General features: G+C 45.0%; 1 protein-coding gene across 1 annotated transcript in view; it reads right to left on the bottom strand.

The window, feature by feature from the left end:
- Positions 1–3882: 3882 nt before the first annotated feature.
- The window catches only part of AKNA (AT-hook transcription factor), a 58370-nt gene continuing 36762 nt past the window's right edge, over positions 3883–25490 (bottom strand). Inside the window, exons 9-22 of the mRNA XM_053373617.1 lie at positions 24408–24627; positions 22789–22946; positions 21842–22021; positions 17051–17336; positions 15727–15833; positions 14679–14905; positions 13351–13504; positions 12267–12437; positions 11436–11575; positions 10584–10697; positions 9522–9662; positions 8084–8200; positions 6192–6360; positions 3883–4186 (exon numbers count right to left, since the gene is read on the bottom strand). Coding sequence (XP_053229592.1) covers positions 3907–4186; positions 6192–6360; positions 8084–8200; positions 9522–9662; positions 10584–10697; positions 11436–11575; positions 12267–12437; positions 13351–13504; positions 14679–14905; positions 15727–15833; positions 17051–17336; positions 21842–22021; positions 22789–22946; positions 24408–24627 — 2464 coding nt within the window. The 3' untranslated portion in view covers positions 3883–3906. The remainder of the gene's footprint in view (positions 4187–6191; positions 6361–8083; positions 8201–9521; positions 9663–10583; positions 10698–11435; positions 11576–12266; positions 12438–13350; positions 13505–14678; positions 14906–15726; positions 15834–17050; positions 17337–21841; positions 22022–22788; positions 22947–24407; positions 24628–25490) is intronic.

The raw sequence follows: 25490 nt of genomic DNA, 5'->3' as shown, positions 1-25490 counted from the left end.
TGTGCTTGCCTATAACAATATTCCCGTGTTTTATTGAAAGCAAGCAAACAGCACCCAATTGCTAGTACTTCATTCCTCCTTGCATGTAAATAGTATAAGCAGGAGATCCTTTGTGCTTCTCCTTAACAAGTTATGATTGGTAGCCATCCTGAAGATGCCATGACTTGTGAAGATCATAAGCTGCTGCATAGACCCATCTGGTCCAGCATCTTGGTCTTACCATGGTGAACCAGATGGCAGTGAGCCATCTCTGAATGCAAAAGCACTCTCCTCACTTGTGATCCCCAGCGACTGGTAGTCAGAGACATACTGCCTCTGACAGTGGAGTTAAGGCATAGCCATCATAGATAGCCAATCTTAGCTTTGCTCTCCCTGAATTAGTCTGTAACCTTTTGAAGCCATCCAAATTGGTGGCCATCTCTACTTCTTTTGGGAGTGAATTCCAAAGTGTGAATGTGCTATGTGAAGAAATAACTTTATGTTGTTGTTCACTTGCTAATCACAGCTTGCAAGGGAGCAACTAACCACAGTGCCTGGTTTGGATGTAAAGAAAACCTGGTACAGTCTGTTGTGTTTGCATTGGGCAGCAGGAAGTACAAGCACTCTGACAGGACATCACTGTCAGACTTTCTGGCTTATTGTAGGTTTCATGTGCAAACAGAGTCAGTGTGTGTGTTTGAAATCTTCCCCCTTTTTAAAAATGAATAAAGACACCAGCAGACAAAAATCATTTATTGAGCAAGAAAAACAGAAACACCCATTTGCAACATAGTTTTCATTACCAGAGATTTGCTTGTTTTTTATTTTATTTTATTTTAAAGGAATGTTGAAAAAGATACAACTATCATAGTTTCACAGTGATTTTGTTTGTGGTAATGGCTCCAATGCAAAACACACACACCCTACACCAACACCCTGTCTTTGAAAGTGCTTTGAGAACTATTTACAACATAATGCACATTTTAGCACATTTCTACAGATAGTATGAGTGTTGAGAAGGATCTGTCATTATAATTTTTTTTCTTAAAAAAAATAAAGGTATATTTATAGATTCAAAAAGTTTATTTTTAAAAGGTGTCAGGGGAGAAATGGCACAGATATCCTTCATCAGCTGCCCACTTCCCCTTGCTTTGTGTTTTAATGTTTCTAAGGCACTCATCTTATGACTGAGCTAATTCCTGTTTTTACTGCACTCTCATCTCAATTCACATAATCTACAGGCAGCATGGAACATTATCAGCAATGAGGATAGGACCAAGAACAGCCAAGGTGGCCTCAACTTCCCAGCTGCATTTAAGCGGTTGCTTAATTCAGTGATTGGCAGAAGGTAGAACAGGCTCTCCTAGGAATTCTCTGGGTTAGCCCCAACAGATCAGCAAGGGTTTCTAACTCCCAGTGGTCTAATAACAACAACACAAAAGCTGCTGTCTTAAAGGTGAGGTCCTATCTGCACTATACATTGACTGCAGCATTATACCACTTTAAACAGCCGTGGCTTCCCCTGAAGAATCCTGGGATGCATAGTTTGTTCAGGGTGTTGAGGGGTGTTTTTCCACACAGCTGCAGTTCCCAGAATTTCCTGCAAAGAGGGATTCCCTGTAAGGGGAATAGGGAATTTCCTAAGAACTCTCAGCACCGTTGACAAACCACAGTTTCCAGGATTCTTCGGGGGAACACATGACTGCTTGAATGCAGTTTCATACCGCCTCAATATATCATGCAGGTGGGCCTTAGGTTGCTGAAAAAGAATGCCTAGGGAAAACTATGTGTTGGTTTGTGGGAGGAAGCTTGTTTCTGCTACTGATCACAAATTCCTGGGTAGCGATCATGAGCCCAGAAGAAATCCTATTGCATGTAATGTAGGAATATTCTACAAGACCCAGTGATCAGCCAAACATTGGTGCTGGCAAAACCCTGATATGACAGCTTATGGGGGCTACCTACAAACTCCCTCCCAGCTCTGACACCTCTTTATCTCTCCTGCTCCTGATACTGCATATGACATTAGTTGTAAATATAAGTGCCTCTTGAGCAAACCAGCCTTGTGGGCAAAATGAGGAGGGTGGGCAGGCCTAATCAGACCTGTAGGCTGAAGGCTGCTTACCACTGAAATCTGTTCTGTCTTAAATATTGATCAACTTTGCCCTGACAATGACAGCAAAAAGTGTCTGATACTGTTATATATCTACTGCCCCCAATGCTTATTGACTGCATTTGGTCTTGGCAAACTGCCTACAATGTGTTGGACCTCCGAGTGGCTGCTTGCCCAAAGTTCTTAAAGCACACATAAACATCCTAATGGGCACAAGGAAATGGGGAGGGAGAGAAAAGTATTCTGGCAAAATATATTTTGAAGACATTCTTGAAGGCAAAAAAGACAAAAGAGTTGACATACAAAATGCTCATTGTTTCCATTCCATAGTACCAAACCAAACAGCAATTGAAACCACACATGTAAAAAAACAAATACACACACCCAAACACATATACACATATCTCTGAAAACGATTCACCATGGCTACCCCTTCACAAAATAGAGCTCTTTCTCTCATGCATCACCAAGAGTCCTGAGGTAAGTATTGCAATAGACTCACGGCCCTTAAGAGGACCAGCAAAAAACTTTTATGTCCTACTCTCAGCTTATTGAGCCTTGTAAGTAGGACAGTACCCTGTAAGGGGTTGTATTCAGACTAGTTCCACTGGAATTAGTGAACCTAAGTTACGTGCATTAATTTCAGTGAGTCTGCTCATAAGAATGACAAACATTGGATACAGTGCTGTATGTTTACAGTGAATGAGATCAGTTCAGCAACAGCACGGAGGAGGTAGTAGACCTTCCTGCAAGACGATCAGCATAAAAACGTAAGAGCCCTGCTGGATCGAGCCAATGGCCCAAGTAGCTTAGCATCCTGTTCTCCCAGTGACCAACATATTTCCCAGTGGGAAGTCCAAAAGCAGAACCATTTGTTATTCCCAGCAGGTGGCATTCAAAGACACAGTTGTTCCACCAGTAGAGGCAGAGCATAGCCTCAAAGGCTCTGAACAGCCACTGGCCAGTGCTTATGCCCAATATGGCTTTCCTAGGAGATGAAGGGTGCTAAAGTAGGATAACTCTGCAGCAGGTGCCAGAATTGTTTGCTGGCCAACAAGCCATTTGTTGGCTGCCCCCCATAGGGCCTTTCAATTCCCTGAAAATAAGATGAGAAGAAGTACCATCTTCACATGGCCTCAGTGTGCCAGAAGATGTTTTGCTTCTGTCACTATGCCCACAAAGGAGCTTTTAAGACTTCCACTTTTAAGGCAAAAGACAGTTGAGGTAAGGTGAGAACAGAGGAACAGGCAGGTAGAGGACACCCAGCACTGGAATATCTAAGGCTGACCTAAGGACCCACCACCAAGCCCCCTGCCAAAGTTAAGAGAGATACAACTCCATCAATGTCCATTGGAAAAATAAAGTAATGAAACCACTACTGTTGCCCCTACTCCATGAAAATGCTACATCTTCCCCCAAACTGCTTGGAAATTTGCCCTTTTAAGATGCGCAAAGTAAGGGCAGAGATGGCTTTCGTGATACGAAGTTATGTTGCTTGTTCAGGGGAAGTGCAGCAGCAGTCCCTTTCCACAATCTTTGAAGGCTCCCAGTGTGTATTAAGACAGGCGCCACACACAGCCTAGAGACTTGAGCACCTCCACAATGCTTAAGAGGCTGTCGGGCACCCAAAAATGGGACACCTCCACAGTGAGTTAGGGACTCTATGGTGGTGCTCTTTGGCACATAAAAGACCAAGAATGTTATATGAATATCTCCCCCATGTTATGTTTTGGGGGAACTGAGTCCCATTCCCCCCCTTTTTTGCAATTCCAGCTAAACCAGTAGAGGAGGTGTCCATCCACTTGGCTCTCTTGCTAAAAGAGGCAGGATCTCCGCTGGTGCCTCCCTTTGTTCAAATCTGAAGTCAGAGACCGGCTGATCCGCTTGGTGGTGAGCTTCATGTCTCTCGCAGCTACTATGGCACGGCTCAGAGACCTGTTCAGGTCCTGCAGACCAGCGCAGTCCAGAGTCATGGAACAGCAGGAACCCTCTTGCATTTGGTGCCGAGAAGCCGAGGTTTTCAGCTCTGTGGCCTGGGGCCCGCTAGGGACAGCAGCAGGGGAGGAGATCTGAGGTGCAAGTGGAGAACAATAGCTGGCGAACAGAAAAAGAAGGGGGGTCTGAATAAACCTTTACACTAGGTGAAAGCATTTGTGCATCTAGTTCAGTACTGCCTAGACCAAGGGGAATTAATAATAATAATAATAATAATAATAATAATAATAATAATAATAATTTATTTATTTATTTATTTATTTATGCCCTGCCCATGTGGCTGGGTTTCCCCAGCCACTCTGGGAGGCTTCCAATAGAACACTAAAATACAATAACCTATTAAACATTAAAAGCTTCCCTAAACAGGGCTGCCTTCAGATGTCTTCTAAAAGTTTGGTAGTTATTTTTGACTTCTGGTGGGAGGGCATTCCACAGGGTAGGTGCCACTAACGAGAAGGCCATCTGCCTGGTTCCCTGTAACTTGACTTTTCACAGCGAGGGAACCACCAGAAGGTCCTTGGCGCTGGACCTCAGTGTCCGGGCAGAACGATGGAGGTGGAGACGCTCCTTCAGGTATACTGGACCAAGGCTGTTTAGGGCTTTAAAGGCCAGCACCAACACTTTGAATTGTGCTCGGAAACGTACTGGGAGCCAGTGTTGGTCTTTCAAGACAGGTGTTATATGGTCTCGGCGGTCGCTCTCAATCACTAGTCTAGCTGCCGCATTCTGGATTAGTGTTGGTTTATGGGTCACCTTCAAAGGTAGCCCCACATAGAGCGCATTGCAGTAGTCCAAGCGAGAGATAACCAGAGTATGCACCATTCTGGCGAGACAGTCTGCGGGCAGGTAGGGTCTCAGCCTGCGTACCAGATGGAGCTGATAAACAGCTGCCCTGGACACAGAATTAACCTGCGCCTCCATGGACAGCTGTGAGTCCAGAATGATTCCCAGGCTGCACACCTGGTCCTTCAGGGGCACAGTCACCCCATTCAGGACCAGGGAGTCCACCACACCTGCCCGCCTCCTGGCCCCCCAAAACAGTACAGTGGTACCTTGGGTTAAGTACTTAATTCGTCCGGAGGTCCGCTCTTAACCTGAAACTATTCTTAACCTGAAGCACCACTTTAGCTAATGGGGCCTCCCGCCGCCGCGGCGCTGCCGGAGCATGATTTCGGTTCTCATCCTGAAGCAAAGTTCTTAACCCAAGGTAATATTTCTGGGTTAGCGGAGTCTGTAACCTGAAGCGTATGTAACCTGAAGCATATGTAACCTGAGGTACCACTGTACTTCTGTCTTGTCTGGATTCAACCTCAATCTGTTAGCTGCCATCCATCCTCCAACCGCCTCCAGACACTCACACAGGGTGGGGGACGTTTTTCAGGCAGAGGGCTGCATTCCCATCTGTGCAACCTTCTGGGGGGCCACATGCCAGTGACGGGCAATAAATATAAATGCTACTTTAGTGGAGTGGGCTGCTATTACACACATTCATGCCCCACCCTGTCCTCCATCCAGGTAAGCAAGAGGCATTATCAGAGTGAAAAAACCAACCAACCAACCAGGCAAAAACATTCAAGGAGGGGTATGCAATAGGGCTAAGTGAGGGGTGTAGCCTTGGGAGAGTCCAGCGGACCAGACACTGAAGCTTAGAGGGACACATTTAGACCCTGAGTCTGAGGTTCCCAGCCCTGAGTCTGCACTAACTGACCAGGAGCTCCCCAGAATCTCAGGAACAGCAAGGGCCTTTTTCATCCTTTTACCTGATCCTTCTAACTGGAGGTGCTAGGAACTGAACCTGGGGACTTCTGCTGGTAAGGTATGTGCTCTCTCACTGAACACTCCCAAATGAGTTTTGGAGGCATCAGTGGCAGGGAACAATCCAACATCAGAGTAGGAGACCTTATAGAGGCAGACAACTGAAGCTGGACTACAACACCAATCACTCCTGATCACTGTCCATGTTGTCTGGAGCTTGATGGAAAGTTTTAGTCCAGCAATATCTGGAGGGCCACAGGCTCTCCATTGTTTGGGTCAGCACAATAAGGGAAAAAGTCATATCTCTCAGAATTCTCACTGAACAAAGGCCTGAATGAATGGTTCTTACATTATAGACGTTGGAGGATAGGGAACCATGGGGACATAGTTGATGGAGGCAGGAGGGCTTGGGAGTGCCAGATACCAGAGTCCAGGCTGCTGTGATTGATGGTGGTCGCTGGAGTTCTGCTGTGGTCCAGAACCTTGCTCTGCTTTGTCCCCTGCGCCATGGTCCACCCCTGGGGGCAAATGAGAAAACAAGATCTAAAATTCTCCCTAGACAGAACTGGGAGGAATTGATAACTTTATTATTATTATTTATAATTTTCAACATTACATAACTACAACAATGTTTGCCAAGTTTTAACATTTTCAATTTTGACTCCTTTCCCCCTCTTTCCTTACATTTATTTTCATCCTTTCCTGTATACTCCAAATTGTTTTAACTTATTCTTTTATACGTCTATTCTTATATATCATATATATTTTATTAAAAAACCCTGCAAGTTTTTACAATAATTGGAGGAATTGATATCTTACTATAAAGGAAAGTGGGAGGCACTTCAGAGAGCAACTCCCACTCTCCTTTGAAAGGGAGTTGAAGCTGGGGTGAGCTGTGAGGAGAGGGACTAGGAGCGAGCTATAAAGGGGCTTGGTTGGCCTGTGAGGGGATACCAAGGGGGTGGGTGTGGTGTAAAGGAAGGGAGTTTGATCAGATGTAAAGGGAGGAAGGGTTGGCGAAGTATAGGGGCAGAGGGGTTGGTGAGTAGAGTGAGCAGGGGCAGCAGCCCTCTGTGTGCATATGTGTGTATTCAATGACATGTTGCAGAATACACACACAATAATCTCATCCATAGCTGTCAGCTCACAGATTTGAAAAGAAAGGGACCAGCAGCCTCGACAGTAAGGGATCAGCAGCCAAAATAAGGGATTTTCCAAGCACAGGTATGTTCAACTTCTGAGCCCCTCCGAGCCAAAGGCAGAAAGCCCAGCCAGCAGCCAAATGAAGCCTCAAGCGGTGGTTCCCACAATGCAGCAAGCCGGCAAATGAGATGCAGCAAGGAAAACCACTGTCACCTCTCCGCTGGGAAGCGCTGAGCAAAGGCGAGTTCCCAGGCAACGCGGCCGATTTGATCGGCACAAGGCATGCAAGCTCCACCCCCCAGTCATTCTTAGATTCCCTATTGGGTGAGCAATGCAGCCAAGCAACACAGTTGGAGCCTCCCACCTCCCTGGCTGGCAGGGAGGGAGGGAGAGGAGCTGCTTCCTTTGAAACCCGGGAAATTTATCATCATCAGTAAGGCACAGCAGCGGGACACAGCGTTGGGATAAGGGCCTTTCCCGCCAAATAAGGGACGGTTGACAGCTATGATCTCATCCCAGTCTGGAGAAGCCCCAAGTGTCCAACACGTATCTCATATTTTGTTTAGTGTCCATGGAAGTTCAGTGGCACAGATTCTCTTTAACACTCTTCCCCTTGAAAGACAACTGCCGAAAACATTTCCATTTCACTAAGTGCTTTTTAGAGAATTAATTTGACTCAACTTTGGCCATTTGTTCTCTGTTTTACGACCATAACATTTATACAATGCCTGAATTTTCTTTATTGTTACTTGATTTCTAAAAATGTATTGGCAGTTTACAAATCAATGGCTACTAGGTATGATGGCTATGCTCTCCCTCCACTGTCAGAGGTGTCAGTAACATCTCTGAATACCAGCTGCTGGGGAAAGTGCTGTTGTGTTCAGGTCCTGCTTCTGGTCAGCCACTATGAAAACAGGAAGCCAGGCTAGATGAGCTGTTGGCTTGAGCTAGCAGCCTCATCTTATATTTTTATAAACAAAACCATTCCTCTTGGGAACTGTTTCCAAACCCCTCACCATCCTTGCTGCCCTCATCAGGACCTGCACTCCGGTTTGCCAACACGGCATCAGTTTTCACACCAGAATTTCCCTTTCTCACCATGAACTACTTTGCTCCTGGGGTTCCTGGTATCCTTGAACAGATGGCTTGGTGCTTCTGACTTCTTCGGAGTGCTTTGGTAGAAGGGTCCAAATGAATCCCTTGGGGAGTCACAGCCTAGAAATGAAAGACAAAGTAATTCATCTTGCCACGAGGACCCTCCACCCCGAATCCAAAAACAAGAATACCCAGAACCAGAGCCCTGGAGAGGATTTTTTAAAAAAAGAAAAACTACCAGTATGTGGAATCAGCAAAGATATTGAGCTATAAATTAATCATGACATTAGACATGCATGCCTCTGGGTGTCCTGATGTTGCTCACATGTCCATCACCAAAATTTTGTGAGTGCCTAGCCCCCTCTGAGTGAACTCATTAGATAAGTCTTGGACAAACCAGTCATTCTCAGTTTCTGCTGAAACTGCTGACCCAGATTTATTTATTTTTAATCTCCTAAAAAAAGTTTTTAAAAAAGAAAAGACATTTAGACCGAGTCCTTAATTTAGGAATGCAGAAATTCACCAGGTACCAGTTAACATTTAACCAAGGATAATGATTCCTGTGGCACTATTCCACCTGTTGCTAAGCGAATTGTAAAAAGGGAAAAGTCAAGAGGAAATTTAAGGTGGAGAGCCAGCAGAGACACAACCTTCAGCACCTGATTCGTTCCACATTTGCTTCAGTGAGCCATTTGGTGGTGTAAGTTATGGGCTAATTTTTCTTATCAGTTGCTGTGTGGAACTCCTGATTCAGAACATACCCTGCTCACAGAATCTGACTTCCTTGTTCTTCCAACAGAGTGGACTGCTCACATAAGCCAGCCACTTCGCTGCCACTGCGAATCCTGCCCTGCTCTGTGGTCTGGATTGTGCAAACAGAGATGGGGCACTTGTGGCCCTCCAGATCCTATTTAATTACTACTCCTATTACTGCCTCACAGTTGAGCAAAATGATCAAGGGGATGGAGCAACTCCCCTATGGGGCAAGGTTTCAGAGTTTGGACATCTTTAGTTTAAAGCAAAGGAGAGAAGGAGGCAACATGACAGATGATGTGAAGAAAGCAGATACACAACTCATGAAGATGCAATGAAGTTGAATTTTAGAGGACTCTAAAGAAAGACTAAAGAAAGTACTAAAGAAAGTACTTATTTACACAGCACAGAGTTAAAACTACTTGCTCCCACAAGATACAGCAATAGGAACCAACCTGGATGGCTTTGAAAGAGGGCTGGACAAATTTGTGGATAATAAGGCTAGCAGTGGCTACTTACCATGATGGCTATGTTCTACCTCTACTGTTAGTAAACCTCTGAATACCAGTTGCTAGGAATCACAAATGAAGGGAGTGCTATTGCTTGTGGGCTTCCCAGTGGAGCATCTGGCTGGCTACTGTGATAATGGGATGCTGGACTAACTCCAGCAGGGCTTTTCTTACGATACCTTTGTAGCCTCTGGCATCTTGGTTTCTTGTGGGTACATCTTCAAGCCGTGACTTGACCTCTTGGCAATAGGGGCACGGGGCAGAGCTTTTGGGAGTCTTTGGTTCTTGCGACTTGGGACTTGAAAAAGAATACTGGGTTCCTACAGAAATCGAAACAAAGAAACTTGATACATACACCCCAGACATCTGGTTTCCCTTGTGGGAAGAGAATGCTGGACTCGATGGGCCTTTGGTTTAATGAAGCAGGGGTCTTTTTATGTTATAGCGTCTCCACCTCCATCGTTCTGCCCAGACACTGAGGTCCAGCACCGAGGGCCTTCTGGCAGTTCCCTCGCTGCAAGAAGCCAAGTTACAGGGAACCAGGCAGAGGGCCTTCTTGGTAGTGGTACCCGCCCCGTGGAACGCCCTCCCACCAGATGTCAAAGAGAACAACAACTACCAGACTTTTAGAAGACATCTGAAGGCAGTCCTGTTTAGGGAAGCTTTTAATGTTGAATAGGTTATTGTATTTTGGTGTTCTGTTGGAAGTCGCCCAGAGTGGCTGGGGAAACTCAGCCAGATGGGCGGGGTATAAATAATAAATTATTATTAATTATTATTATTATTATTATTATTATTATTAAGCTTTTATTGTAACACATTGTTCTTTTTTCTGATTTTATGCCACACTTTATGTTTATAAATTTTGCCTGGAGACATTTGGTGCCAAGCAACCGACAAACTGAAAGGATGATGATGATAATAATTTGCTTGGTTGCTTTCTCAATGGGGACCACCATTCGTCCCCTGCCCACCTGGAGAGGAGGGGAGAAGAAATTATTGCCACAAATCAGAGCAAATTTCCCCTGAAAATTACACCCCACCCCCAAAATGCAAAAGGGGAAAAGGCAGTTCTGCTTCCCTATTTTGCTTCCCATACCCTCCCCTAAAATTTAGGCCATATTTTTATTAGCATGGAAATTCAACCCAGCCTTCCTAGCACAGTACACTGCTACCTGTCTAGTCCTTCCTGGGGCAGTTGATTTGGTAAAAAAAAGCAGGCTCAGGTGCCCATTGCTCACCAGTGTAGGGCCCCCAGAGGATGGGCTGCTCTGGGGATTCTTTCCTAGAAGCAGAGGTTTCCTGACGTTTCCCTTTCCATGGCTTTGGTGGTGAGTAGTCTGACTCTGAAGGGCCTGCAAACAACACAGGTGGGGACACCCTCAGTCCTCATATGTGCATAGAATAGCAGTCGCTTCATTATACAGGATCAAGTGCTGTTGGTTTGGAGCAGAAGCCACTTGTGCACAACACTGATGGGCTAGTGCATGAGATGTCACTGACAATGAAAAGCTGGAAAGGGTTTAGGTTAGGCTTATTTAATTCATACATTGCTTCCCTTAAAAAAGAAGAAGTCTGGAGCAATTTGCAAGCACTGTAAAGAAACACAAATAAAAATCACATAAACTTTTTTTTAAAACCCAAAACATATCCACCCAAATTTAACAGTACAATAATTGGTGATACCCAAATGCCCAGGAAAACATATTTGCCTCAAATAAATATCAAGGTTGGCACCAGAGCAGTTTGTACAATAGGTGTGGGAGGTGCTACTGTCCTGTCACTGCCACCCTCATAGAATCACAGAACTAGTCCAACCTCCTGCAATGCAGGAATGACAACTAAAGCATCCCTGACAGATGGCCTCCAAACCTCTGCTTAAAAACCTTCCGAGGTACTTCGTTCTTCAGGACATCCTTCAAAGGTGGCATGCAGAAAAGGACCTTAGGGTCCTGGAAGGCTTATATGAGGAACAGAAGCACATACAGCACATCCTTCTGAAAGGCATGCCTATATTCAGCCTCAGAATAAAATGCATCTCTTTGCATAACCAAAGCAACCTAATGCACACCACAAACATTTTTGTTGCTTACTGAGATCCAGCTGGATCCCATCTTGCAGGTGGGATCTCTTTATCCACTCTTCTGGCTTGATCAACAGAGCTGGACTGTCATGGTCAGCTGCGCTCTTCCCGGATGTTTTGCTGCGAGATGAGGTGGGGATGTGGTTGGACCTGCAAGACAGTGAATTGTTTTAGGCACACTGCACCATTCCTTACATGAGCAGCAGCAAGCACAGGGCAGAGAACTGCTTATCTACTGGAAATCTGTGTGTCTGTGAGAGAAAATTTAAAAGGGAAGAAGTGGTGGGCACAAGTAAGAGGTCTTTACCTTTGCAGTGCTTCTCCCTCCTCTGCATATCAGGGCTCCAAGACCACCCCCTTTTTTGCAACAGAAGCTTACCAAGTGTTTGACTAAAAATGACCTTGTATGTGAAAAATTATAGGATATCATTAGTCTCAACAAACAATAAATCTATTTCAGGTTTCCAGCTGATGCCTGGTGTAAATAAAGGCAAGAAAGAAAGCTGGGCTTCTGGGGCATTGTATGGGCAGCAGATGGCACCAGAGAGAAGACACTTGTTGCTGTGCAGGGTGTCAATACCCAGCATCTTCAGGCAGGTGCCAAGGCCCCTAGGTCCAGGTAAGGTATGTTGCTGGCGCCTGCCCCTCCAAGTAGAATAAGGCAGCTGAATCTAGCAGCCATTTTAACTCCCCACCATTCTCTGAAGAAATGCTTGCCAGAGGCATTGTGGGAAAATCCTTACATGAACCTGCCCTGGCTGCCATCAGGAGACAGTGATGGAGAAAGGAGAGGCTGCCTGGGCTACCCTCAAACCTGGAACAAGCTCTGCCCATTGCTTACCCTACTGAATTGGCACTTCTGGGGAGGCGGGTCCTGTCCTGTCTTGGCATCTGGAGTGTTGAGGTATGTGCGGAGGGTGGCTGCTTTGGATAACCATGAGGCTGCTGGAGGGTCTTCTCCAGGACTTGGCGAAGCTTAGAGACTTCATGCTGCAAAGCTCTGATAGCCTGGCTGTTAAAGGGACAAAAACAACCCCCAGCCCAGGATCAGTTAAAATCAGGACCTAGCATGACAAGAGATATTAATTTTAGGCATGCTATGCATGTCCAGCAACCCAAATTGTACACACAATAGTGGAAGGGTCATAGCTTAGTGATAGGGCATCCACTTTGGAAAAATCCTAACAACTGCACTCTTAGTGAGGCTGCTTCTGTTTACAGTTTTTACAGAGTAAGTACAAAGCACAACCAGCTTGCAGATGGAATGTTTTTACTGCAGGAGTTAGCTCTTAAGAATGATGGAAAGCTCCCAGGCTGGTAGCTGAAGCTTGCCAGAGCATGGAGAAAATGTTTCCCTAAAAAGGGTTAAAAGTGATGCCTTCTCCTCTGAAGGGCCGTAGCTCAGTGGTGGAACATCTGCTTTGCACACAGAAGGCTCAATCCCTGGTATCTCTGGGCAAGGCTGGGAGAGACTGATCCAAAAACCTGCAGGTTTGCTGCCAGTTAGTACAGACCAGGGGAGGGGAAGCTTTTGCTTTTTCACCTTGAGGGCTGCACTCCCTTCCAGCCAACCTTCCAGGGGCCACATAATAGTGGTAGGACCCGAAGCATAAAGGGGGCAGAGCAATGAATGCTGATTTTAGCTTTATTCAGTTGGCTTTTTTCTTTGCACATCCCCCCTCCATCCTCCATGAAGGGAAGTGAGGAGCACTGTAGGAGTTCATGGACACATTCCAGTTTGCCCAAAAGACTCGAGGAAGGTACAAAGCATCATTACCCAGTGATGGGTGTGGTCTGGGGAGAGTTCTGAGGGCCAGACAAAGTGGTCTGAGGGACTGCCTTGGCCACCTTGGCCTGAGGTTCCTCATTTATGATCTATTGTGTTTCTCACCCAGTGCCCCCCCCATTCCAAAGAGGAAACTTACGCTCGGTGCACGCGGGTGTCAAGGAGACTGTAGTCATGAGTCTGGTCTGGGGGCAGCGAAACGGCAGAGGAGCTAGGAGAATGTCTTGCTTCATCAAGAGGCGGATTGTAAGTTTCAAGTCCTGCCTGGGCCTCAGCCTCAGAGTCTGTGTGAGCTGGTAAGAAAAGAGCCAGAAACACATCATGGAATCATAGGGTTAGAAGGGACCCCCAAGGGCCACCAGTAGCAGCAGAAGATAAGCAGTAGCCGGATGAACTGTGAAGAAGGCAAAACCTTTGCTAACGTTTTCCTGCTTTGCCTAGCAAAAGCAGAGGAGAGGAGCAGGACCATCCCTGGGTTGAGGATGTGGTACCCATCCACTGTTGTTTTGCAACAGCTGGCCTGATTCCAGACTTCTGGGTGGGGAGGGGAGTTTAAAAGGGGGGGGGACAGTTATTTATCTGCTAATTAGTGGGTGGGAGTATTCTTTGTTTATTATTTATGCATGGTTAATATTGTCTGTTATTAATTATATGGTGGGTGTATTTTTGTTTTTTTCATAAATGTTATGCTAGATGATATAGTGATGTATTGTATGACCCTTCTTCTCTTTTTTCTTCCCTTATGGTAGTGTGTGTGTACACCTGTTGTAAGTCACCTGGACACCTTGGGGCAATAAGCGACTAGTAAGTTTAATAACTTAATAAAACAACAACAACAACAACTCTGCAATCCAGGAATCACAGCAATGCATGAATCATGGATCTTTCCACTTTGGAAACTGCATTATACAGAGCCAGATCATTAATCCATCTAGCTAAGTATTGCCTATACTGATTGGCAGCAGGTTTCCAGGACTTCATACATGGGTCTCTCTCCCAGCCCTACCTGGAGATACTAAGGAATGAACCTGGGAACTTTCACCTGTAGAAGCACTTCCCCTGTGACTCCAAGAGCCAACATGTGCATCACAGAGTTTCCAGTGCTCACCACTCTTGACAAACTCTCCTTCCCTGCAGCTGGATGCAGGGAGCGGGGAAAGAGCTTAGGATGGCACAGAACAAATACCTGTTTAACATGTTTCAACTGACTCAGCATTAGGCCGTGCAAAAGATCCATGATTCAGGGGTGTTGTTTGATCTCTGCAAGGTGTTTCAGGGATCCAGGTAAGGTGGTACAAGCTGGCCAGGCTGCATGTGTGTGCATGTGCTCTAGCTTTATGTGAGTGAATGTTCAGGGTAGTGCAGCTAGCAAAGTACTGAGGGGCAGGATGTTAGGAAAGACCTCAAGTAAGAACAGGCACATGACCTGGCATTCCTGCTCAAAGCAATTAACTGCTTTTAGCTCACCACTATCCATGCCTGGCTCCATCTCACTGGCGATGCTGTTGGTCCACCTGGTAGGGGAGTTAAGCTGGAAAGGTCTTCCTTTGGAAAGGACTTGTCTCTGCATCCCATTGTCTGATTGTGTGTGCCTGGGTGACCTGTCTGTTTCCAATGTGACAGGCGCTTTCCTTAGAGATTCTGCTTCAAAGTCTACATCAACAGAGGTTGAATTTCCCAGCATGCTGTGGGACCTTGACAAGAAATGGGAACACAAAGTTGTTTTATACCAAGTCAGATCTTTGGGTCCTTCTAGCCCAGCTTTCCCAGCCCTATATAGAAATACTGTGGTTTGAACCTGGGACATTCTGCAGCCAAAACAGATGCTATTTTTAAAAGTGTACCCTTCTTTTTGAGGGACTTCCTCTACATAGTGGCTTTTAAGAGATGTAGTTTTAGCTGTTTTAATGACTGTGAAGACATGGGTCTTTTATAATGTTCCATAACTGTCCTTGGCTCCTAAGCAAGGATGGGATAAAAAGCCAATGAAATAATAGCAACACTACTAATAAAAAATAGTGCAAAGGAGGAGAGCCAAATGTCCTTGGACCCTAACTTCCTTCAGCCCCAGTCAGCATGATCGTGATCAAGGATGATGGTAGGAATCCAGTGATACCTGCAAGACCATAGAATCCTCACCCATGCTATTCATGTCTACTCAAGAGGAAGCCCCAATGGGTTCAGCTGGTCTTACTCCCAAGTGTGCAAGTCTAGAATTGCAATCTGATTCTGCTATAAGTCAAACCAAAGCTGATACAAGAGGTAAAATCTCCCAACACATTAAAAAACAAACTTCCAACAGCTTGCAATCAGTTTGGTCATTTTCATGCTCCAGGTCTTCCAACCACACTTTCCTCTATCTGAATATTGCTGGATGCCCACCCAGTTCCTGGTTTCGCCCACTTTTTGTCTTCAGGTATCTTCTATATACTTCCTCCTGTTCACTGCCAACTCAGGGACACAATTATGGGAATTAACACAGCTCATAGGAAAAGAAGGGAGGGAGGGTTCATACCTAAACTTGGATGTATAGTGCTTTGGCATTTGTGCCAACGGGGACACCCTGCTGGCTTCTGATCCCACAAATCCACTGTCTGTCTCTGGGGAAACAAGGCGTAAATTCTGCAAGAGAAGGAAAAAGATGTTGTGGGGAACCTCAAGTCCAGGGGCTGAATGCAGTCCTCCATGCCTTTCTACTTGGCCATCAGGACTCTTCTGAGGCCACCCCCACTCCCTGATGGGCCCATATTTGCATCCTTCTTGGGTGTTTTTCCTGGCTGGGACATTTCCTTGGATTTTAATAGTGCCTCTGGCTTCCCTGAATGGAAAATCGAGAGAGTTATGTGAGTGAGTGTGTATAAAATAGTGTACTGTACAAGGGGAAATTTTACTTCCTTTGTTCCACCCACATTTGCCACCGACTCAGGCAATCACAGGCACGCAGCCCCTGGAAGGCTGCCAGAAATTAATGTGGCCCACAGACTGAAAAATATACCTTATCCTTGAGGCGGTTAAATGATTGCCTGAACTTCCTCAAAAAGAACCGTATTTTGAGGCAACAAAGGATACATATAAACATTTTTATTTGGTATTTCCTTCATGAAGTTGGGGACATCTCCACCCCAATATTTATCCTCACAACAAATTTGTGAGGTAGGTTCGGCTTAGAATACATGGCATATGGCTGTATGTTTCACTCCATGGGTTACAAACAAGGACAGGCAAGATCCCTCCCATCTCTATTCAGAACAGGGGCTCCTAAAACTGATTTAATTTGGACTCAAGTTGCACCATTCCCAAATTACTTCAGCCTCCAAGTTTCACTGTGCTCCTGTTCATAACATCCAGAACACAATGAGGCCTGCCCAGTCCCAAACCTCTTTCTCCAATCCTATCTCTAAGCAGAGGAGAGCTGCTTCTCAGGGCTTTCATTGGCCCCTGAGCAGAGATGTGGATCCAGTTGCTCTCCATATGTTTCTGTACTCCAGCTGCCGTCAACCCCAGCCAGCATGGCCAATGGTCAGGGATGATGGGAGCTGTAATCCAATGATGTCTGAAGGACCACAGGTTCTTACCCCTGCTCTGCTGTTAAGAAGTAGCACTCCTACCATACCTGGTCATTGGGCCAGGGACTCCTCATTTCTCTAGGCTTGCTGGCTGGTGATGATGGGAGTCAAATCTCAATAAAACGTGGAGGACACCAAGTCCCAGATTCTTCCCACACTCTGGGTCCTACCCCCGGCACATGGCTCCCAGAAAGCCCCAAAAGCAAGGTGGTGAAAAATGTTTTCTCCCCCTGCTCCATTGTGACAGTCCCCTCCCCACTAACCAATGCTTACCTCAGGCAATCCTGTGTTTGTTTTCTGGAGGGACTTCTTGGCTGTGTGTTCAGAAGCAGCACTGCCCGCCACACTGACCATGCTGCTCTGTGGCGAAAGGTGCTTCTGCCGTGTCCCAGATGATGAGGCCTTTGGAACTGGAGTCGATGGACATTTTTGTTCAACTGAACCCTGAGGAACTGGCTCCTCCTCCTGCTGGGTGGATGGTGAGCAGCTGGTTTGGTCAGGTACTTCCTGCTGGGGCTTCCTCAAAAGCTGCTCAGAAGGTTCCATCTGTTGCGGCTGCCTATTAGAAATGGGGGAGCAGGAAGAGAGAGAAGGGGGAACTCAGCAAAGGCTTATGGGTTGTCTGACCTATTCCGGCCACATTCTAGTTTTGCAGATTTCTGAACAAAGCTATCGGGTCAAAGGTGCAGCTTCACTTTAAGGAAACAAAACAAATAAAGGCTTTTGGGGAAAGTAACATACAAAGGCTTTGCTGTCAACAGCCTTTCACATTCTGGACTGCCCCTACTTCCAAGGTAATCTCTCAGCAGTTTCAAGAATATAGCTCAGGGAATAGGAACACAGAAGATGCCAGTGGCTGTTGAAAAGTCCAGCATTCAAGATGGCAGCTGCTAAGTCAGCATAGCTGTCAACTTTCCCCTTTTCTTGCAAGGAATACTATTCGGAATAAGGGAATTTCCCTTAAAAAAAGGAAAACGTTGACAGCTATGTAAGTCAGGGATGAAGAATTTGCAACCCTTGGCCTAGGGCATGTTCAGATGGTTTTCTTATTGAACATTCATCCTGGAGAAGAAGGTGGATTAACCCTACCACACATTTAGGAGTTAGCAACATCACTTTTTTTTTTTTTTAATCCCCACCTGGGGATCTGGGAAGAGAAGGAGTAATCCAAACCTGCTGCAAGGGCTTTCAAGCCAGGCTATGAGAGTCTGTTCCTGTCAGAACCCAGAGACTAAGAAGGCCCTTATCATTCCCAGACTTCTAAAGTAGGATCTGTGCTTGGTATAGGTGCAATTTATTCTGAACAGAAAGCAAAATTAATTGTAAATAATGTGGTTACAGAAGAGTTCAAGATTGAAAAAGGGACACGACAGGGGTGCCCTATCTCCCCATTACTTTTTATATCGGTCCTGGAGGTTTTGCTTAATATGATTAGGAGGGACCAGTTGGTTAAAGGGATTCAGGTCGGAGCTAAACAATACAAACTGAGAGCATTTGCAGATGACCTAGTACTTACATTGCAAGAGCCAGAAGCTAGTACGAAAAGAGTTTTGGAAATAATCCAAGAGTTTGGTCAATTGGCAGGATTTAAATTGAATAAGTCAAAAACAAAGGTATTGGAGAAAAATCTAACACAGGTTGAAAAAGAAAGGTTTCAGAATGAGACAGGGTTGACTGTGGTTAAAAAAGTGAAATACTTGGGTATAAACATGACAGCTAAGAATGTGAATTTATTTAAAGATAATTATGAAAAAACTTGGACAGAAGTGAAAAAAGACTTGGAGATTTGGTCAAATTTAAAGCTTTCCTTGTTAGGTCGAATTGCAGTTATAAAAATGAATGTATTGCCAAGAATGTTGTTTTTGTTTCAAGCATTGCAAATAATGGATAAAATGGACTGTTTCAAGAAGTGGCAAAAAGACATATCTAAATTTGTCTGGCAGGGCAAAAAGCCCAGAATTAAATTTAAGATATTAACGGATTCAAAGGAAAGAGGGGGGTTTGCCCTGCCAGACTTCAAACTGTACTATGAAGCGGCAGCTTTCTGCTGGCTGAAAGAATGGCTGCTTCTTGAAAACACAGACATTTTGGATTTGGAAGGTTTTAACAATATTTTTGGGTGGCATGCATATCTGTGGTATGACAAGGTTAAAGCACATAAAAGTTTTAAAAACCATATTGTCAGAAAAGCACTATTAAATGTCTGGGTCAGATATAAAGACTTGCTGGAAAACAAAACTCCAAGGTGGCTATCGCCAATGGAAGCAAAGGCTGTTAAAAAGTCTAATATGGAGTCAAAGTGGCCAAGATACTGGGAAATCTTGGAAAAGGAAGGGGACAAATTGAGATTGCAGAGTTTTGAGAAATTAAAAGGGAAGGTGAGAGATTGGTTGCATTATCATCAAATAAATGAAGTGTTTAAAATGGACAGTAAAATTGGCTTCCAGGTGGAAAAATCAAAATTGGAGACAGAACTGTTAGAACCCAGTACTAGAAATTTGTCAAAAATGTATAATTTGCTGCTGAAATGGAATACACAGGATGAAACGGTTAAATCAAGTATGATTAAATGGGCTCAGGACATTGGTCATAACATCATGTTTGCTGACTGGGAAAAGTTGTGGACCACCGGGATGAAATTTACGGCATGTAATGCCTTAAGAGAGAATATTATGAAAATGATCTATAGGTGGTACATAACCCCAGTCAAGCTTGCAAAGATTTACCATTTGCCTGACAATAAATGTTGGAAATGTAAAGAAAAGGAAGGTACATTCTTTCACCTTTGGTGGACGTGCCCGAAGATTAAGGCATTCTGGGAAATGATCTATAATGAACTTAAAAAGGTATTTAAATATACTTTCACCAAGAAACCAGAGGCCTTTCTCTTGGGTATTGTCGGCCAAGGGGTGTTAAAGACAGATACAACTTTCTTCATGTATGCTACAACAGCAGCTAGAATACTCATTGCGAAGTACTGGAAGACGCAAGATCTACCCACACTGGAAGAATGGCAGATGAAGGTGATAGACTACATGGGCTTGGCAGAAATGACGAGCAGAATCCGAAACCAGGGAAGAGAAGCAGCGCAAGAAGATTGGAAAAAGTTTAAGGACTATTTAAAGAAATACTACAAAATTAATGAGAGTTAGAATGATGTTGGATTGGAAAGTAAATGGTTACTATTAGTAATGGTTAAGACAAGGAGAATAAGGAAGATTAGCTTGAATTTTTATTAAAATAAGGGAAGATTTGCTGAGTAATTGATAAGAACTGGGAATACAGAGAAGGGAGGCATGAGGAAGTCGGGGAAGAAAGGTGTAAGAAACTAAGATATGAAATGGTACATGTTTTTTGTTTTGATTGTGTTTTTTGTTTGTTTATGTATTTGTTATATGTTTGTGTTGTTATAAAAATCTGTAATAAAAAATTATTATAAAAAAAATAAATAAAGTAGGATCTGTGCTTTCATGTACCCAAATGACAAAGCTGTCTTTTTGCATGGGTTATAGAAGCGGGCACTATGTTTTACATAAGCAGGGAAGCTACAAACTGCAGCCGTGGGCATCCTACAAACATGAAAGGAAAGGAAAGGAAAGGAAAGGAAAGGAAAGGAAAGGAAAGGAAAGGAGAGAGAGATTTCATACGCATTTACCTCCCCCTTCCTTTTCACTCCATGTGATTCCAGGCTTCACATTCACTCCCTTCCCACAAATTCGTCCCCTTCCCCCACTCTCCTATTTCCTTCGGTTTCTCCTTTTTTCTGCTCCCACAGTCCCCGCCCCTGCATCTGCCCTGCCAATTCAGCCCTATCGAGTAGAAAGAACTGAAAATAAAAATAGCCTAAAATAAAAAGCTCCTTTGTCCAACTCTGGGAAAGAAAGTGGGAGAGAAAGCAAAGGCATCTTTGTTGGAAAAGCAAGCCCCCCTGCTTCTAAGTTTAGTCACATCCCAGAATGTTTGCAGGCATCGTGGTGGTCTGTGAAAGGTCTCCCACCAATATTTGCAAGGCAATGTGCAGAGTGGTTAGACCAGAGGCAGTTAAGGACATAAGAACCCTGCTGGATCAGGCCAATAGCCCATCTAGTCCAGCATCCTGCCCTCCCAGTGGCCAACCAGAAGCCTGTGGGAAGCCCACAAGCAAGACATGAGTGCAATTCTGCTCTCCTGCAATTCCCTACAACTTGCATTCAGAGGCATACTGCCCCCAACGGTGGAGGCAAAACATGGCCATCATTGCTAGTAGCTGTTGATAGCTTTGTCTTCCATGACTTTGTCTAATCCTCTTGTAAATCTGTTATGTATTGAAGTTCTCACTCTGGCCACCAGGGGGGATTGTGTATATAGTTTTCACTCAGGTCCACGTAAGTTAATTTAGGTGGGAAACCCTGGGCTGTTGTTGCTACAATGTTGACAGCCGGCTGCCTATAAAAGCAGGACTGCTGAGCTGTTTGCTGTTCAGTTCAGTTCCAGCTTACTTATAAAGAACTACTTGGAGAAATCTCTGGGTCGTCTGCTATGTCCATGCATTACAATGGTACCTCGGGTTACAGACGCTTCACGTTACAGACGCTTCAGGTTACAGACTCCGCTAACCCAGAAATATTACCTCGGGTTAAGAACTTTGCTTCAGGATGAGAACAGAAATTGTGCGGCGGCAGCGGGGGGGGGCGCTTTTAGCTAAAGTGGTATCTCAGGCTAAGAACAGTTTCAGGTTAAGAATGGACCTCCAGAACGAATTAAGTTCTTAACCCAAGGTACCACTGTACTTAATAAAAGCCATCCAAGTTGACAGCCATCACTGCCTCCTGAATGTTCCACCATTCAGCTTCAGTGGATGCCTATGATGAAGCTGGCTGCTGGAAGGTTCAGGACAGATAAAGAGAGCTGATGTGGTGCCCTCCTGATGCTGTTGGACTCCCATCAGATCCAGGAAGCATGGCCAATGTTGAGGGATGAGCAACATTCCTCATGGTCCAGCAACATCTGGAGGGCCACAGGTCCCTGACCCATGAAATAATTAGGGCATAGCTGAAGTGTGGTTTCTTCTCCTGGATGACTTACTGCAAGGTTGAAGGCCTGCAAGAGGTCTTGCTAGCTTTAGACACCACCCAGTGGGAGCCTTCCTTTGTCCCAACATCCGTTATGGCTGTACCGTCTGCTTCATCTGGGCGTGAGTAATGACTGTCCAGGTGCAGCTGTTCCAAGCTCAGAGCCTCTGGCAAAGATTTGAAGCTGTTGTAGCTGTGGGACAAGAGACAATAGGTTAAGCTTGGGTCTGTCAGCCTTCTGAAACCAGATGAACTGACACTGAATATTAGTCGCTGCCAGTCCTACTAAGAGTAGGCCCATTTGAATTGATGGACATGATTAACTTAGGTACATTCACTTCAATGGGTCTACTCTGAGTAAAACTTCACTGGAAGCAACCCAATATATCAACCAACCATTCAAAGTAGAGATATAGGTTTCATCTGCACTATACATTTAAAGCAGCACCTTAACACTTTAAACAGTCATGGCTCCTGCCAAAGAATCTTGGGAGCTGTAGTTTGTTAAGGGGGCAGAGAGGTCTAAGGAGACCTCTGTTCCACCTCACAGTACTACAGTTCTCAAAGTAGTTTAACAATCAATTCACCTTTCCAGAAACTCTGGGAACTGTAGCTCTGAGGGGACTGGGGGCCTCCTAAGGACTTTAAGCACAAACTACAATTCCCAGGATTCTTTGCAGAAGAGCACAGTTATTGGGAGGGGCATAATACTGATTTAAAAGTATAGCAAAAATGGGGTCCTAGAGAAGAAAACATCACAGCAACGATCAATTTGTTCAGAAATCCACAGGAATACATTCTACCATGCTAGAACAACAGCATGATGCAGAGATCATTTTTATTTAAAGAGTGAAAAGGCTGTAAATCTTCAAAAGATTATCGAAGGACTTGGGGGGGGGGGTGTCTTTCTCCGACATCAAAAAGACATTCACCCCATATATACAAAACTCATACACTTACTGGTCCAGGAGGTGATCAAAGTCCGTTTCCACCTGGGCTTGCATGTGCCGGAGTGGTTCCGGAAGGCTGCTTTCTCCCTCTTCTCCAGTCTCATCACTGATGGAGTTCACTTCCAAGTCCAGCTGGGCTTGGCTGCGGCCATTCGTGGGGAAGGGGGCCTGAGGAGCAGAGAGTCAAGGCATGAGCAAGGCCCAAATAAAAGCAAAGCCACCACCCCCCTCCAAAAGAATTTGGCAATTGGTATAAAATGTTGAACAATTTAAATCACTGTCAGTCTAGAAGAGAGGTTGGTGACCTTTATGGAGGACTAGTGGGTGCATTTTGAATTTTGAGAAAGTGCTGTGGGCGCCAGTCACTAGGTGGTTGCCATGGAAGCATGGCCTACTGCATGGCCTGACGCAGCTGTATTGAAGTTCTCACCCTGGCCACCAGGGGGTATTGTGTATATAGTTTTAACTCAGGTCCATCTAAGTTAATTTAGGTGGGAAACCCTGGGCTGTTGTTGTTATATTGTTGACAGCCGGCTGCCTATAAAAGCAGGCCGGCTGAGCTGTTTGCTGTTCAGTTCAGTTCCAGCTTACTTATAAAGAACTACTTGGAGAAATCTCTGTGTCGTCTGCTATGTCCACCCACTACTTAATACAACTCTTCCCTTTTTACTACCTGAAGTGAAACAGGGAGGTGCCCCCCCCCATACTGCCACTGTCCTGCCCCACTCCTACCAAAACCTCCCTTTCCTGGGTTGCATGGTGGTGCCCATAAAGCAGCAGCGGTCATGGCGGCTTCTGGTGAGATCTTGAGAGATCTCATGGAGCACATGAAATCTTGCCGGAAACAGCCAACACTGCTTCTTCACCAGTGTTGGAGGCAGTAGGATGCTGTGGGGGTGCTGTCTCTTGGGCTTAGAAGCCAACTCCTAGTGGCTAAGGTCCCTTAGACCCCATTCCACAATAAAAGATTTGGAAGGGCTGCCCCCCACAAGTTGATGAGCACTGCCATTCAAATGGTGTGTTTGCAACACGTCTTGTGATCAATATGTGAAGCAGGGCTTATATGGGCCTCTCCAATATTTTATGCAAGTTGGAATCCCTGTATTTGGGCTTCCACATCTGAGGCAGCTTCCTCAGCCTGCCTCATGTGTCATCTGGCCCTGGCCTAGATGGAGCGTCCCACAGGCGAGATAGGAGATACAAGCCATTTCATGCTTTGTAATATATGTAGCCTTGTAAAGGGCTCCAGAGTAATACCAATAAATCCACGGTATAAAAAAACTTTCAGATTGGTGCACAAAGAAACCTTTAAACACACTCCTGTATCTCAAATATTACTTTGGCTTTAATTGTGATGTTTAGCTTATTTCTTAGTTGTTGCCTTGTTAACAGTGTTTTATAGACTAATTGTTTCAGTGATGATTTGTTAATTATTCCATATGATTTATGCTGTGTTTGTGATGTTCTATTATGTCCTATCATGTTATTGCTCTATTGCTTGTAATCCACTTTGAGATACCTCTGAATGAAAAGCAGCATAGAAATATAATCAAATCAATCTATCTATCAAAATATCCTTTAGATATGCCATTCTTCGCTTGGGAAAACCTTGAAGTAATTGCATGTGACCTTAGGGTATGGAGTGCAGACCGCCGGGACTGGGGCTTGAAGAGATGGAGTCGGCGACCTCATCTGCGACTCGGATGCCTGAGCTGGAAAACAGGCAGGAGATGAATCAGGTGCCTCAACGCTGCTCTGTGCAACTGGCTGGTCCCACATTGCCTGGTCAATCCTTTCCTTCAGCTCCTCCAAGCGCATCTCCAGTTGGAATATCTGTCCTTCCACTGCTCTGGAAAGTGTTAAAATGAGTTAGCAATGATGAGAGAAGCTAGAACAGCAATATAGCTCAGGGAACAGGAGTACAGAAGTCAGGCTATTGCTCTATAATGCTTAGTACTTCCTGTATCACAGGTAGGGAAAGTGACGCTCTCCGGGTGTTGTTGGACTACAACTCCCAGTAGCATGGTCAGTGTTCAAAAATGATGGGGCTTGTAGTCCAACAACCACCTCTGGGTGATGCTGCCTTGGCTACCCCTGCTCTAAATTGACTGGCAACAGCTCCCAAGGGGTCTCATCCAAAAGTCTGTCAGCACACTGTCTCCTCCTCATATTTAGTTCCCACTTTTCCTACCAACCCAGGACTGTATGAAGACGACCTCAGGTTCAACCCCCAGTATCTCCAGGTAGGGCTGGGAGAGACTCCATGCCTGAAACCCTTGCTCAATCAACTTGTGCAATACAATGGTACCTTGGTTCTCAAACTTAAACCGTTCCGGAAGTCTGTTCCAAAACCAAAATGTTCCAAAACCAAGACATGCTTTCCCATAGAAAGTAATGCAAAATGGATTACAGTGGTACCTCGGGTTAAGAACTTAATTCGTTCTGGAGGTCTGTTCTTAACCTGTAATTGTTCTTAACCTGCAGTACCACTTTAGCTAATGGGGCCTCCCACTGCCGCCATGCTGCTACTGCACGATTTCTGTTCTCATCCTGAAACAAAGTTCTTAACTCGAGGTACTATTTCTGGGTTAGCAGAGTCTGTAACCTGAAGCGTCTGTAACCTGAGGTACCACTGTAATCTGTTCCAGACTTTTAAAAACAACCCCTAAAACAGCAATTTAACATGAATTTTACTATCTAACGATATGATTC

Source organism: Podarcis raffonei, chromosome Z (assembly GCF_027172205.1).
Source record: "Podarcis raffonei isolate rPodRaf1 chromosome Z, rPodRaf1.pri, whole genome shotgun sequence".
NCBI lineage: Eukaryota > Metazoa > Chordata > Lepidosauria > Squamata > Lacertidae > Podarcis > Podarcis raffonei.
The sequence above is the reverse complement of the archived record's forward strand: the minus strand, read 5'-3'. Positions and strand labels throughout refer to the sequence as shown.